This window comes from Leuciscus leuciscus (assembly GCF_965113295.1).
Source record: "Leuciscus leuciscus genome assembly, chromosome: 20".
Classification (NCBI taxonomy): Eukaryota; Metazoa; Chordata; class Actinopteri; order Cypriniformes; family Leuciscidae; genus Leuciscus; species Leuciscus leuciscus.
In genome coordinates, this window is record NC_138744.1 from 6,081,758 (window position 1) to 6,096,304 (window position 14,547).

General features: G+C 40.1%; 1 protein-coding gene and 1 long non-coding RNA gene across 2 annotated transcripts; one reads left to right on the top strand and one right to left on the bottom strand.

Moving 5' to 3' along the window:
• Positions 1-1,310: 1,310 nt before the first annotated feature.
• ankrd34a (ankyrin repeat domain 34A) lies at positions 1,311-12,732 on the top strand. The gene is made up of 2 exons (XM_082150158.1): positions 1,311-1,498; positions 8,398-12,732. The coding sequence occupies exon 2, from the start codon at positions 8,496-8,498 to the stop codon at positions 10,068-10,070; it is 1,575 nt and encodes a 524-aa protein (XP_082006284.1). The 5' UTR covers positions 1,311-1,498; positions 8,398-8,495; the 3' UTR covers positions 10,071-12,732.
• Positions 5,378-7,143, bottom strand: LOC309483949. The gene is made up of 3 exons (XR_014200684.1): positions 7,014-7,143; positions 6,737-6,888; positions 5,378-6,220 (listed from the first exon to the last, which is right to left on the bottom strand). It is a non-coding gene; the product is annotated as an uncharacterized lncRNA (long non-coding RNA).
• Positions 12,733-14,547: the final 1,815 nt, after the last annotated feature.

Consider the following 14,547-nt stretch of genomic DNA (forward strand, 5'->3'; position numbering starts at 1 on the left):
AAACCTGACAACTGTTAAAATTCAGCTAAATCTGCATTTGTAAAAAAAAAAAAAAAAAAATAATGAAAGGAAAACTAACCATGATATTGCTGACTCACAGCCTCCCCCGTCAAAATCAGAAAATATGTGTGTATTAGTATGAGAGACAGAAATGAAGGATGGGCTAGTTTCAATAAGGTAACTTAATTTTAACAAAACAAAAACTATAAACATTAATTGAAATATTCGGACACAATATTCAAGCCATAATGTAAGTCTAAACATGGAGAGTAAAGAGCAAATTCACTACTATAACCTCTCTCTCTGTCTCTCTCTCTCTCTCTCTCTCTCTCTCTCTCTCTCTCTCTCTCTCTCTCTCTCTCTCTCTCTCTCTCTCTCTCTCTCTCTCCTGCAGCATGTGCATGTCACCGTGGGAACGCTTCTGTCGGAATCCACTGAATCAGTTGCCATAGAAACTGTGTTCAATAATAGCTATAGTCACTGAATTAGTATTTATGCAGTCTGAGAATTGTTTCACACCCCCTTCTTTCTTGCAGAGAGGGCCTTGATATAAATATATATACAGTATATCAAGGCCCCAAAAATATATAAATGAATTTAAAAAAAGGTGTAAAGGCAAGGAAAAATCCAGATTTATGTTGAGGGAGAATATGCACCTCTGCAAATGTGTTAAGTAGATTTTAGCTATAGAGTTTGACTGCCCTGAAATATGCCATCTTTACACTGCAAAACCAGCACAGATGCTGCACAGGGCATGCATTTACACAGAGTAATCGAATTATATTTTTGTGTGCAGTCGTACTTTGTTTTAAATATGAAATGATGGATATAGAAAATGCTAAATTAGAAAGAAAAGCTCTGTCATGACAACAACAGTGTTTAAGGCTGCACCAATGCTGCATCATCTACATTCATTACTGGGGCATTAAGTGGGTCAGGGCTGGCATATTTTATATTTTGCATGGGTTTAATGCGCCATTGCGTCTTTACACAGAATTTAGAGCAGGCACCGAGCTGGCTCAGAGCAGCCTTAACTTGGCTGTGTAAAGCACACACACAATGCTTAAACGTTCTCATGCATCAAGCCAAATTTGGTCTATTTCTATAGACAAGACAAGTCTTTTATTATTATTATGGTATCAAATTGTATTCCACCTGTAAAACACAGCACACCATGACACACACATGCAGGGGTGCATCAAAAATGAGGAAAATATTCAATGATAAAATGAAAAGAATGATAATAATTGAAATAAAGTTTCCCCCTAGTGGGAAGCAGAGATGGTGCTGTGCATGCGAGCAGTCAGACAGCCAGTGAGTCTGTGCGTGATCGTGGGAGACTCGCATCAGCTCACTGCCCACTCCACGCCCCCGCAGAGTCCCCCAAACTCTCGGTCGCAGGAGGAGAGATGATGTGGGGGATGTAAGACACGGGGCAGCAGCTGGATTCTCGGGCGAAAACCAGCCGCTCTGATGGAGTGAAGACAGCAGATACACGGTGAGACATACTCTTCTGCAAATGTTCAAATGTATTATTATTTTGTATTATTCTCAGCTGAGCATGGGCATAATTAAGCAGACTTCAGTCCTTCATATTGCAGCGGTATCTTAACATTTCCTTGCACCGTCTTTCTTGATATTTAGGCTACATTTCAAACCACTTTTATAGAGCATTTTTTTCCATGTTGAGAAGCATGCAACCGACTATGAAATCATTTTCCGCCGGAATGCATGTGCACTGTTTAGAAATGGTTGCTCGTTTTAGGTGTGAGTTGATGAAGGTAAAAGCAAATGTTTTATTGGAGGAATGATGTGCATGTGGCTGCTGCTGTTCATAAGGCTTTATAAACGTTCATAGCTGACAAATCCATGCACCGCAATTCGGATTCTCGGCTACACCGACTGTGTGTTGGCATTTCCTTTTTAAAAAGATCACTGAAGATGTACTAGGTGTCTAAGAGAAGGTTTAAGACTCATATTTATGCTGCTGTAATGTTCATTCTCTCACATTACTACACGAAAACTTAAAATATGAGCCTTTATGTGGCGATTGGCGCATGTTTGCTCTTACAGAGACTTGAAGTGTCTGTCTGCTGTTCGGAAGTTCATTTGTGGACACTGAGGCTTTGCGTCAGGCACAGAGCTGACGTGAATAGACACCAAATTTGAGGCTTCGAGACTAAAAATAGTATTGAGCTGAAGATATTTGCAGGTGGCGTGTAAAACCAGTCTGTAACACATCAAATTCTGAAACTGCTCCGTTTTTGCGAATAACGTTCAGCACCGCGGACAGCGACACACAATCAGCGGTTACTCTCTTGTATGATTTTAGTAATATTTCCAATTACATAATTAAGTCATGAGAAATGTTGCTGCTTGCATTGTTGGCTATATAAGAAGGAAATAATGCCATCGTACTGCAATGAACAAGTATGATATTACTACGGTTTTTTTGAACATGGCAATAGCAATACCACATACGGTGGCAAGTATGGTGATCGTGGAGGTCTTTGAAACACTATAAAAAATTCTATTGCACTAAAGTATTAATTTAGTATATAAAGCATATAGGCAAATCTCACTAAGGATATCAAAAAGATGCCCCAGTGATGTCACTCCAAAATCAAGAAAACAAAAGGAATTGTACTTTGCATATGAAGCCTATTTTAAGGACTATTAAGAGTTTTGATTATTATGACAATGAAGTATTTTACACCCAGTTCTCATTACTTATTTGAAAAAAAATATATTTTTTGGATAATGTTATCGTTTTTAAAAATATATATATATATTTTAAAATTTAATTCTTTCAAAAAAGAAAGAAAAAAAAAAGAGCTTGCATCAGAGAGCTGATTTGATGCGTTGAGACTAAAAATAGTTCTGAGCTGAAGATATTTGCAGCTGGCGTGCAAGTCGAGTCTGAAACGCATCAAATTCTGAAACTGCTCCGACTGGCTACAAAATACAGTCTAATTTCAATTACTGTCATGTGAAAAAATACATTTATTGTAAAACATTTAATCATCATGCTAGTTGGTTATTTACTTTTATTTTTTATAAAAAAGAGGTAAAATAAGCTTATTTGTCTTAAAAACAATGTCAGAATGCAAAAAGCAAACGTAATGATCTTAAACGTAAGACATATCCATATATGCTGTATAGTATATTAATCATCAGATTTCTACATTGATCACATGACGCCACTTTCCTGTCGGCATTAAACGTCTGCAGTCCGAGGGCAGAGAAGAATGTGTTGGTTGTGTGCAGTTATGTGAAAGGAGATGCACAGATTGCTCTTGAATTGGAGGAGAATTCATTCTCACCTCTGTAAATCACTGAACACTCAGTCTAGTTGAGTCAAGTGGTTTTGTTTGCATTCATTTCATTAAAGACCAAGTGTAGGAGAAAAACAAACTCAGCACAACACGTACGCCGATGAAAATGACACCAAGATCTAAACATGCCACTATAAACAATCGTAAAGACAGTTCAGAGGACGTGTCAGGAACGCTTAGGACATTTAGTATGATGGAGATAATCTCATTGCCTCTCTTCAGACTGGTTCTCTTTGAAGCTGCCAATATGAGTGATGAGTTTCCTCAGCAGTTCTGATGCGACTGGGTCACAGGGTCAACGGTGCACCGCTGATGGATGCTGTTCTCTCAGCTGCTGTAAAAGGGATTGCACCTGCCTCGATCTGTGTGATCTAATGAGGCAAACAGCAGCTCAAAGGCACCACGGAGCTCTTGGTGGGGCGAAAAGGTTTGACTGCGCAGCCCTTTCTGCTCACGGGCCCACTAGCGCAACCTCAGATGAAGCCTAGAGTCACACACACACACTGCTGTTACGTAAAAAAGAAAGCCAGGGGTGGGGTCTCTCAGAGGAGTGAGAATAAAGACATGATATTAATTTCCATCAACTGTCGGGAGACCAGAGAGAATTGGATACGATTTGTCCCGACAAGACAGCGTGGTATGTCGCCTCGCTCCTATGGCGCAGCACTAAAACGCAGACTCGACATGCTTCTCAACATGCTGCAAAATTGGCAAGTTTATTTTGGTCAGAGCTCTCCACTACACTGGTGTGTGTGTGTACACACTCGAAGATCCATAGGGAATGCTGGGAAAAGCAAAGGCTTTGTTTAGGTGGCACATAAATCCGATTTATCTATCAAATGCAATCTTTGAGACTGTCTGAACTGTCGTTTTGCCAGTGACAGTGAAGTCAATATCTGATATCTATACACATACACCAAATATTGACTGAGAATCCTGATATCTTTTAATACACAACAAATGCAAGAGAAAAGTAAATTCAAAGTGACAAAGCTATTAGAAAAAAACGACTTAAAATCTGATCAGATAACGTCCACTTTCATAAATACAATCTTCTGCTTTTAGTCATATTTATGTGGTTTGGAGTAAGTCTGTAAAAATAATGATTTTATGTTTTTTTTTTCTTTGTAGCTACAAAAGTGCTACAAAGAGATTTGAGTCGGAAATGCTGTCTGGCTGAACAAAGACAGAAATGTTGACAGAGTGAATAATTGAAAGATGATGACGGTTGTTTGTATGAATTGAAAGAAAGTGGAAAAAAATGATGTACAGCATCTTCAGTATGTCATCATGTGTGACATAACGTCCATTTTGGAGTTACAAAAGTGAGTGAAGAATCAGACATCTGTAATGTTGTTTTTAATGCAAGTCTTAAAGTTTAGTTCTTTTCCTCTTATGTTTGGAGGAGCCAAAGATTAAACGGATAAAACAGATAAAAAATGTATATATTAAATGCGACGTAAATCACTTTGCAAAAAATTAATCTGGCAAATACATAACTGAAATGTACCAGGTGTTTCTTGTTTAATCAGTCTGTGTATAAATAACCCTCATGGTTCTAGAGTATATCTAAATTATGCAGATTAGAAAACAATTTATTTAGAAAACACAGATGTTGGTGCAGATTTGCACTAGCTGCATGCACTTACATAACTTTAAGCATCTTCTTTGCATATATCCCCACATATTAGCTCTGACTGCTTCTAAACCGAGCAAGCAGTCTGAAATAATAACTCATAATATAAACTGAATACTTGACTTACACAGACTTACGATTAAGCGAAGAAGATCTGTGAATTGTGATCACAGACAATAGCAATAGAACTTCAAAATGTAGGTCTTGACATTAACCAGAACAAAAGCCTCACCCCTCATGTCGTTCCTAACCTGATTGACTTTTGTGCTTAACACAAAAGAAGATATCTGAAGAATATTGGGGTCTAAACAATATTGGACCCCTCTGACTTTTAATATATATAAAAAAAATCAAAAAAATCAAAATATGTTCCACATTTTAATGAAATCTAAGAGATTTCTGTCCCTCCATTGAAAGTCTGTACTGTACACCCAAAACACTTCAAAATGTTAATAAAAAAGATTGTAAAATAAATCCATATGAATGAATTGGTTTAAAGAAGCTCTATATAATGAACAGATTTAATTTAGGCTTTTATTCGCGTATAAACATTGATCAGCTAATATAGATAGAGCACTTAAATATGGTAAATAGAAGCTCAACCATACATGCTTGACACGTGAGAACAAACCTCATTAATTCTTGCATAAGCTCAATTTAATTGATGACAATTTTTATTTTGCTGGTGAACTGACCCTTTAAAATAGGCTGGTCACACAGTACACATCAGGTCAGGATTACATACAAGAAGGCCTGTGGGTTTTGGCTGGCTGATCTCCTGAGAGACGACGCTTGCCCCAAGTCTTTGTGCCACATCTCTCCAGTGAGTCTATCATGAAGATGAGTCATCCATGCTGCCTGTGCGAGACAGAAGATTAACCTCACTGTCTCGAATCCATGAGACCCCGGCCTCTTAAAGATGGATTTTTTTTTTGCAATTACACTTTCAAAGAACAGAGTTATTTTCCCTGTTCCTCTCCACCTCGCATAATCAGTATGCGAAAACAGCATTCCTCTTGCTTTCCCTGGCTGAGCTGGCTCGGAAATCACAGAGAATTCCTTAAGAAGGCAGGCAGGAGGAGCAGCAGCTCGGGGTCTGTGGGTGTAGTGGTGTGATGGAGGAGGGATGTGAATTCTGCACAGCTACACACTCTGAACGTTCCCAGTGTTCTTCTCGTATTGCCGGAGATAGACTGGGCGTTAGGAGCACCGGGGCCTCTTCTCGTGGGCCAGTCGACTTTAGGGACGGCTGTATAATGTAAATATACAAAGGTTTAAATGTATATGGTGCGGCACAGATAGATATTTTGTAAGGAAACCATAATATACAAGTGAACTCAATAAATAACATTATACAAAAGCAGCCAGTTAAGATATATTAAAGTATAGTGAACATATATAAGGCAATCATTTGTATTATATACACTACCATTCAAAATTTGTGGTTAGGAAGATTTTTAAATGTTTTCTAATCGTATTTAATAAAAAAAATACAGTAAAAACAGTAATATTGTGAAATATTATTCAAATTTTAAATGATAATTTTATATTTGAATATATTTTAAAATGTAATTTATTCCTGAGATTTTCAGCATCATTAATCCAGTCCTCAGTGTCACATGATCCTTCAGAAATCATTCTAATATGCTGATTTGGTGCTCAAGAAACATTTCATATTATTATCATTAATGTTGAAAACAGTTCTTTGCAACATTATAAATGTCTTTAATTCAACTTAACCCCAAACTCACCCCATCTTACTCACCCCAAACTTTTGAAGGGTAGTGTGCATACTGTACTTTGTATTGGGCTGTTATCTGCTGTGTGTTGTGTCCCGGGCCGGCATGGGTCCTTGGCTGTTTTTTAGTCCCAGTACATCTTTGCATATCGCTGCTTTATATCACCAGAGTTCAGGATCTTTATGCAGAACAGCAGCGAGAGAAAGAACACAAGGAATAAATCAAACAAATTATATATGGATGAGGACTCTCACTCTTGTGTGTTCAACAAATCAGACTGTAAAGGAACATCTCAGATTGTACCTTGCGCAGTTAGTTTGTCCTTTCCCCCACTGACCTCAAGTAAGTCACTTAATGTCCATAGTTGAACCACCCTAATAACCCTCCGTGACAATACATGATCGACTGCCAACTCAGTCAAAACAATTTCATATTTCTCTCCTCCCCGTTCATGTAGCTCATTGTTTCAGTTTGAAAAGAGGATGTGACTATATCAATATGCCATGTGACTTTGGGCTCACTGAATTTCATATAATTTTAACTGATTTCGAGGGCTGTGGAATGTTAATAATGCTGTTATTAGACTGGATGCCCTCCTGCCACCCCCTGTTGCTCGCTCTAATCATCTTACCAAGATAGTTAGCTCATACATTGCATGATGGGAAGGTTTCTGATTGAGGGTGAACATTCACCTCTTTTTTGGGTCTAATAATTATAATAATCTTTCACACTAACCCCCCTCCCCCCACACATTTTTTTAGCTCAAAAAACATCCTATACTGTCAAAAGCAACTGTTAAATATTGTAAATATGGTTTATTTGCCTTACCTTGCGATTGCAGTACTTCAGATATCAAATAAAACTATTTTGAACAACATAATTTTTGTGTCAGTAAATCTCCGGTATCTGTGTGCAGAGTGGACTGAGCTTGTCACATGTCTTGATGCTCTTTTCACCACTCAGGAATTCAATTTTCTTTTCTTTACTGGACTGCCATTATCATCTCCTCTCCTGCCTTCATTACAGAGAAGGTGGAGAGAAGACTGTGTTGTACAGAGTACAGGGCTGTACAGAGTGTCAGCGCACAGGACACAGTGTTCAGAACACAACTGACTAAGAAGTTTAGATACATTAAAGGATTAGTTCACCTCAAAATGAAAATTTCCTGATAATTTACTCACCCCAATGCCATCCAAAATGTCCATGTCTTTCTCTGAAAGAGAATGCCGTCTCGGATGGCATTGGGGTGAGTAAATTATCAGGAAATTTTCATTTTGAGGTGAACTAATCCTTTAACTTTTGTTAATGCATTCATGGGTACATGGTTAACTAACAATTAACAATCATTTAAAAGTGTTAATACTAAAGTAAGACAATGTAGAGTAATTATGGAGTTTTGAGTGCTGCGGATTATGTGGTTTTGAGTCTGATCAAAATAACGTGCTTTTAGATTTCAGATTTTGTTTGATTTATTTGAGTTGTGTGACATTCTAAACTGAACTGAGAATGCCTGTTAAATTCACTTCCTGAATTTCAACTGAATTTAGTTTGATGCAGAAGTACTTTTGAACGTAAGGAAGTACATTTAAAATGAATTGAAATTGATAGAAATTCATGCAATTAAGTAAAAACCAAAGTTTGTCAAATGTACCTCATGACGAAGCACTTTTATTTGTTTTTGTTCCAGGTTGACCAGAATCTGAGCCGGGATGTGCGGACAGTGCTGAGGCCGGAGGAGGGGAGAGTGGGGGATTCTGGATTTCTTGAGGTGGAGAGCGTGACATCATGGGTGATGGAGGGGCCTTGCGCACGGAGGGCAATGCCCTTCTGAAGGCTGTGTTCCAGGGCAAACTCCGCCTCGCACGCCTCCTCCTGGAGGGTGGAGCCTATATCAACGAAGGGAACGAGCGAGGAGAGACGCCCATCATAGCAGCCTGTCTGGCAGGATACGATGATCCGCAGACCCGGCAGAGAATGGTGCGATACCTGCTGGAGAAGGGAGCAGACCCAAACATCCCCGACAAATCGGGTCGGACCGCCCTGATGCATGCATGTGCAGAACAGGCAGGCAAAGAGGTGGTGTCGCTGCTGCTGGAAAACGCCGCTGATCCCAGCTTGAAAGACTACTCTGGGTCCTCGGCACTTGTACACGCCATCAATAAGGGTGACAGGGACACTCTCCAGGTCCTGCTGGATGCCTGCAAAGCCAAAGGCAAAGAGGTAATCATTATTACAACCGATACATCACCCTCTGGCACTAAAAAGACCAAACAATACCTGAACTCTCCACCGTCTCCGGGTGTAGTGGACACTCTCTCCCCTGCTTGTATGTCTCCATCCGAAGTGGAGATCCACACCACTGGCTCTGCCCCTAGTAAGGAGGAGGAAGGTATCTTCAGCTTCGCTGTGACTTCAGCACTTCCACTACCCTCCAGCAGACCACAGGGGGAGAGGAGACCACCACCCCGCAAGCTTCTGAAAAGACTGAACTCTGAGCCCTGGGGTCTAGTGGCTCCTTCCGTACTTGCTGAGAGAGCAGAGCGGATAGAGGGCGATTTAGCAGAGGAGGACAAGTTGGTCTCAGAGATGAATGGGATGACAGTCTCCGGTCCAGGCAGACCTCTCCTGTCCCGAAGGCACAGTATAGAGACCCATGACCCATCCTCTCCGAAGCTAATGGACCGGTCCTGTTCGGAAGACTGTGCAGCACTGTGTGGCTCGTCCTGGGCGGATAAAGTCCATCAGCACCAGTCACTGTATCGTAGAAACACGGCCCCTGAGACTCAGGACAATGTGGCTCAGGCATCGACGGGAATCCGTGGCTTGACACACCCCAAACTCACCCGCATGGAACACTACGAGTCGGACACTCACCTGTGTCCTGCCTCCATCCCTGGATCTCCAGATTCTGGACGTGTCTCAGTGGAGCGCCGCAAGTACAATGCCTCTCCCTTGTCGCTCCTCACTAGCTCTTCTCGAGAGTCTCTGGAGAGCATTCCCAACTCTGTGTCTCCCATCACAATGCGACGGCGTCCAACAGGACTGTTGGAACGGCGGGGATCAGGGACTCTCCTCCTGGACCACATCTCCCACACACGACCTGGGTTCCTTCCTCCTCTCAACGTCAACCCCCAGCGACCCATTCCTGATATCCGAGCCAACGGAAAACCCACCTCTCCCGTTCACTCAGGGAGCAAGATCCTGCTGCCGGTTGCACCATCATCTCCAAAACGTGGGCCTGACTTCAAGATGAAGAAGAAACTGATGAGGAGACATTCGATGCAGACAGAGCAGATGAAGCAGCTTTCAACCTTCCGTGAAATCCTCACAGAAAAGGTTATGGAGATGAATGGAGACTGAGAGCAAGAGAGAAGGAGAATGGGAGTCAGTGCTGGCCGAGAGGCTCCTCGCCGGGTTCATCTACATCTTCTTTGAGGCACACCTGCTCTGGTCCAGTTCAGCTCATTTAAAACAAAATACATACATCAAAGATATGCATTGTGAACACAAAACCATCTTAAAATTTAGATTATGAAAGAAAATGAGTCATGGTAACTTAAGATCATAAAGGGATCAGTTATAACAAATGATCTGTTCTTCGTTGGATTCTAATGTTGTTTAGGATTATTCATTGACCATCAAGAATGTGTGAAAATGAAACCATTAGTGTCTATGGAAGTGCTTTTGGTGTTTGAATTTGCTGCAAGCCCCAGGTGAGACCTCACAGATTTGGTGTTCTACGGGTTTCTCTATGTATTAGCGCTGTTATGGCTATCAGCTTCCTTCCAGTCATGCACTGTCCGAAAACATTTAAAAAAAAAATTTTTTTAGGGGTTCAACAGCTTGTCAATGGGGCAGTACCAGTTCCAAATTTGGATATATTAAGGGACAATATTTGTATGTACTTTATATACCCTTAAAGGGTGAATATTAGTACTTTAGAGTAGTATTATGTACCCTTAAGGTACTACTATGAATCTTTTAGAGCTAAATATGGTACAAAGATGACCCATTAAAGGTTCTGCTGTACCCATAAAGGTAAATTTTTTTGCACTTTTTTTCTGAGAGTATGATTCTGTGATGATCCTGTGGAATAATTGGGTTAATGTCTTTAATAATCCTGATAAAATGCATCAAGTGAAGTTCAAAACTAAATTAACTAAGTTGATTATTTACTTATAAACAATAGAATGCTCAAGCCTTTTTAATGTGATGTTTTACTGCTGCTTTATTGTTCGGACTTTTAATTTGGTAATGGCAACCTTCCTGATTTTCCCACAGGATGTACCATAGAGGACTGGAGATGGCTGACTGCTGAATATTCCTGTAACGAATGATAGTCTTAGATGAACATGTATCTGAAGAACATTTTAATGCATAATGAAAGTGCAAAAAAAAAAAAAAAGTTTAAACTAGATGAATATTTTTAAAGGAATCAGTTAACTTGAAAACAGAATAATAACATAATTGTACCAATTAAACATACTGCATGTTTCAGGGCTTTTGGATGGGTTGTTTAACTTTCTTAAACTCTTATAAGTGAAACAAAACAAGTGAAGTGCAATTCTTAAAACTTAAAATCCCAAAGAAACTCTACAAACCCCATCCAAAACCACACAGATCCACCCTGACCCCCCACTCAGGTGAGGGGAAGAGAGAAAGCCCTCACCTAACCCACACTCACATCTGGAGACACAGAGCACAGATATTGTGTACATACTGTACAGAGTACAATTGTGTCTCTCAAGCGTTTGAACATGCAATATTCCGTGCTGCCTCAGCACTGATTTCATATTATTATCGTGAATGTGAACAATAACTCGGACGTGCGTCTGTGGTAACATGCTGCGGTAAATAGTTCAAGACGAGCTGGGAGCTCAGTTTACATTCAGAGGAGGAATTTCTGCACATAATACATTAGAATGAATTTCCCTAATGAGCTGCAGTGCACAGTGTGTCCGTGTCAAACACATAGTTCAACTCAAGCTTATGATGTGAGTGAATTTTAGTGCTTCTGCTTTGAGATGTTCTACACTTGATGTGAATTAACCTTAGTGTACTTGAAATATATCACGAAAACAAAAAGGAATATTTTTTTATGCCTGTAGGGTTTTATTCTCGTTGTTTTTTATTTTTATTGAAATGAATTTTAATGTTTAAAACTGAATTGTTGGTGGTGCAATTTCACTTTGACTGTAGCTTTTTGTGTTCCAGGATGTTTGTAGGAAATAATGTATGAGCAAACCGGAGCTCAGTGGCTACAGCAATCTTCCTGAAAACGGTCGCGATAAAACCCATCCGTCTCCTGTTAAACTGACAGACAGAAATCCAGATCTCTGATGACCTAGCTCTCTGTTATCCTGATGTGATTAGGAGAATCTCGGCACTTCGCTGTGTATTCATTGATTTTAGCGATTCTCTGTTCATTTAACACACAAGTGAGATAACCGACTCACAGGAGTTTGATTTGTTTCTAAATATGTTTGTATCTAATATATCCAATATTTCTGACCTGCTGTACAAAAGATCCATGTAAATGGATTGAAATTGTGTTCAAGTGTACCTGAAGAAAAATGTTAATAGTGTAAAGGGTGTTTTAGGTGCTGTACACAATGGACCTTTGTATGTGCTACACTGTCGTTGGGTATTTTGAGCTGTACCCCAGTGTTCTGCTCTCCATTCACATAGAAGGGTCACAGTTACACACTATCAATGCATTATTTAATGGATTATGGATTAACTATTTCTTGTTATTTTGTATGTTTAGTGAGATACACAGGTCAAATGTAGTAAGCCAAATAATTTTAAAAAGTATTAAATTATTTAAAAGGAAAAAAACTTTGTGGTGCAACTTCTCTGACTAATCGAAGGTGTTCATTCTTTTCGTAAGATTTAATCTGCTTTGAATAAACACATGACTGAATCAACATCTTAGACCAGTGGCTAGGTTTCAGGTTCTAATAGGGTTGTGTAGAGGAATGAAAATGCAAAATATACACTGATGAGCCAAAACATTGGCCATGACCAGTTACAGGTGAAGTGAATATCGTTGATCATCTCCTCACAAGGCCACATATTAAGGTCTGGGTAGATTTTACTGTTAGGGGTTAACAGTTTAGGACCCAAGGACCAGATGTATTGAAAGAAGACCCGGAGTCAGAATTATAAAAAATTTAAGAAAAGTTTTACTGAAGATAGTTTGCAGTTTCATCAGCAGAAGTTCAGCTTCAAGACTCACAAGGGAGTTCGTAGGACGCCCCGCTTACAGTTATAAAGATCACAGCAGTTATACCATTTCCAAGGTCTAAGCTACGTCATTGCTTACAGGTTGAATGATTCTCATTGGCTAAGAAATAGATAAACATAGTAATTTTCCACACATATACAGATAGACTGAAGCATATCTCCATCTGATTATGCAGCTGACACTCGGACCCTGAAGTCAGGCACGTCGTGACCTTCCAGTTCTCAGATTTGGGTTGCTGGGTGCCAGCATGTCCCGAACAACAACTCAGTCAATCTCCAACAATGCCAGTGGTTCCTTAACCTGTAAGCAAGAAGACTAACACACACACACCGACACACAGCTTTCCCAAGGTTGGATTTGGCCAGGCTCTAACTATAAACAAGAGTCTCATCTCAAAACATCAAGATAACAAGTTCTTTCTCTCAGGATAGGACACTTTAGTCTAAATGGAAAATATAGGCTTTAACTGACAAATGGTCCCTTAAACTATAGACTTCAATGACCCCTATATGTTTTAACACGTTGAAGACCTTTCTCAAACACAAAACATGTCCCCATTTCATTTCTGGAAGCCGGGATAAATAGGCAAGCAATGTTACTGCATTCAAATATCCAATACAGACATTAAAGAATACATGAAAAGAACATTTCAGTAATCACACTGGTAACTTCTATAGCAAAGTAAAATCTCCAGAGAAGTCATTCAACTCATTTGATATTTAGAAGGAAAAATATTGATTAATACCTTGATTATAATCACTCCTTACATATACATTGAAGCAGCAGTGATTCCAATCCACCCCCTTCAGTATGGTAAGCAAACAATCAATTCTTCTAATAAACGTGTTGGATGCAGGAGAAATGGGCAGGAATAAAGATCTGAGTGACTTTTGACAAGGGTCAAACTGACTGGTTCAGAGAATCTCTGAAACGGCAATGCTTGTGGGTTGATCCAACAGGATACCAACAGTATCCTGGTGGATCAAACCACAAACCGGCGATAGGATGTTGGGCGCCTTAGGCTCATCGATTCAATGAAGGCTATCCCGTCAACGAAGGGCAATGAAGGCTATCCTGTCTAGTCCAAGCCAACAGAAGATCTACTGTGCCCCAAGTCACACAAAATGTTAATGATGGTTACACGAGGAATGTTCTACAACACACAGTGCATCGCACTCTGCGTATGGGGCCAATCAGAGTGCCTATATGACCACTGTTGACCGGCAAAGGTGCCTAAAATGGGCAAGTGAGCATCAGAACAGAACCTTGGAGGATTGGAAGAAGGCAGCCTGGTCCAATGAGTCCCATTTTCTTTTACATCATGAGGACGGCGGTGTATGTGTGCGCCATGATCCTAGGGAAGTGATTGCATCAGGTTGCACTGTGGGACGACGACAAGCCGATGGACGGAGAGTGATGCTTAACCATGGGTCAGTAGGACCTTTCAGCAGGATAATACACCCTGCCGCACTGCACACATTGTTCATGAATGCTTTGAGGAACATAATGAAGAATTCAATGTGTTGCCCTGGCCTCCAAATTCCCCAGATCTCAATCCAATTGAGCGTCTGTGCGATCACGCTGAACGCT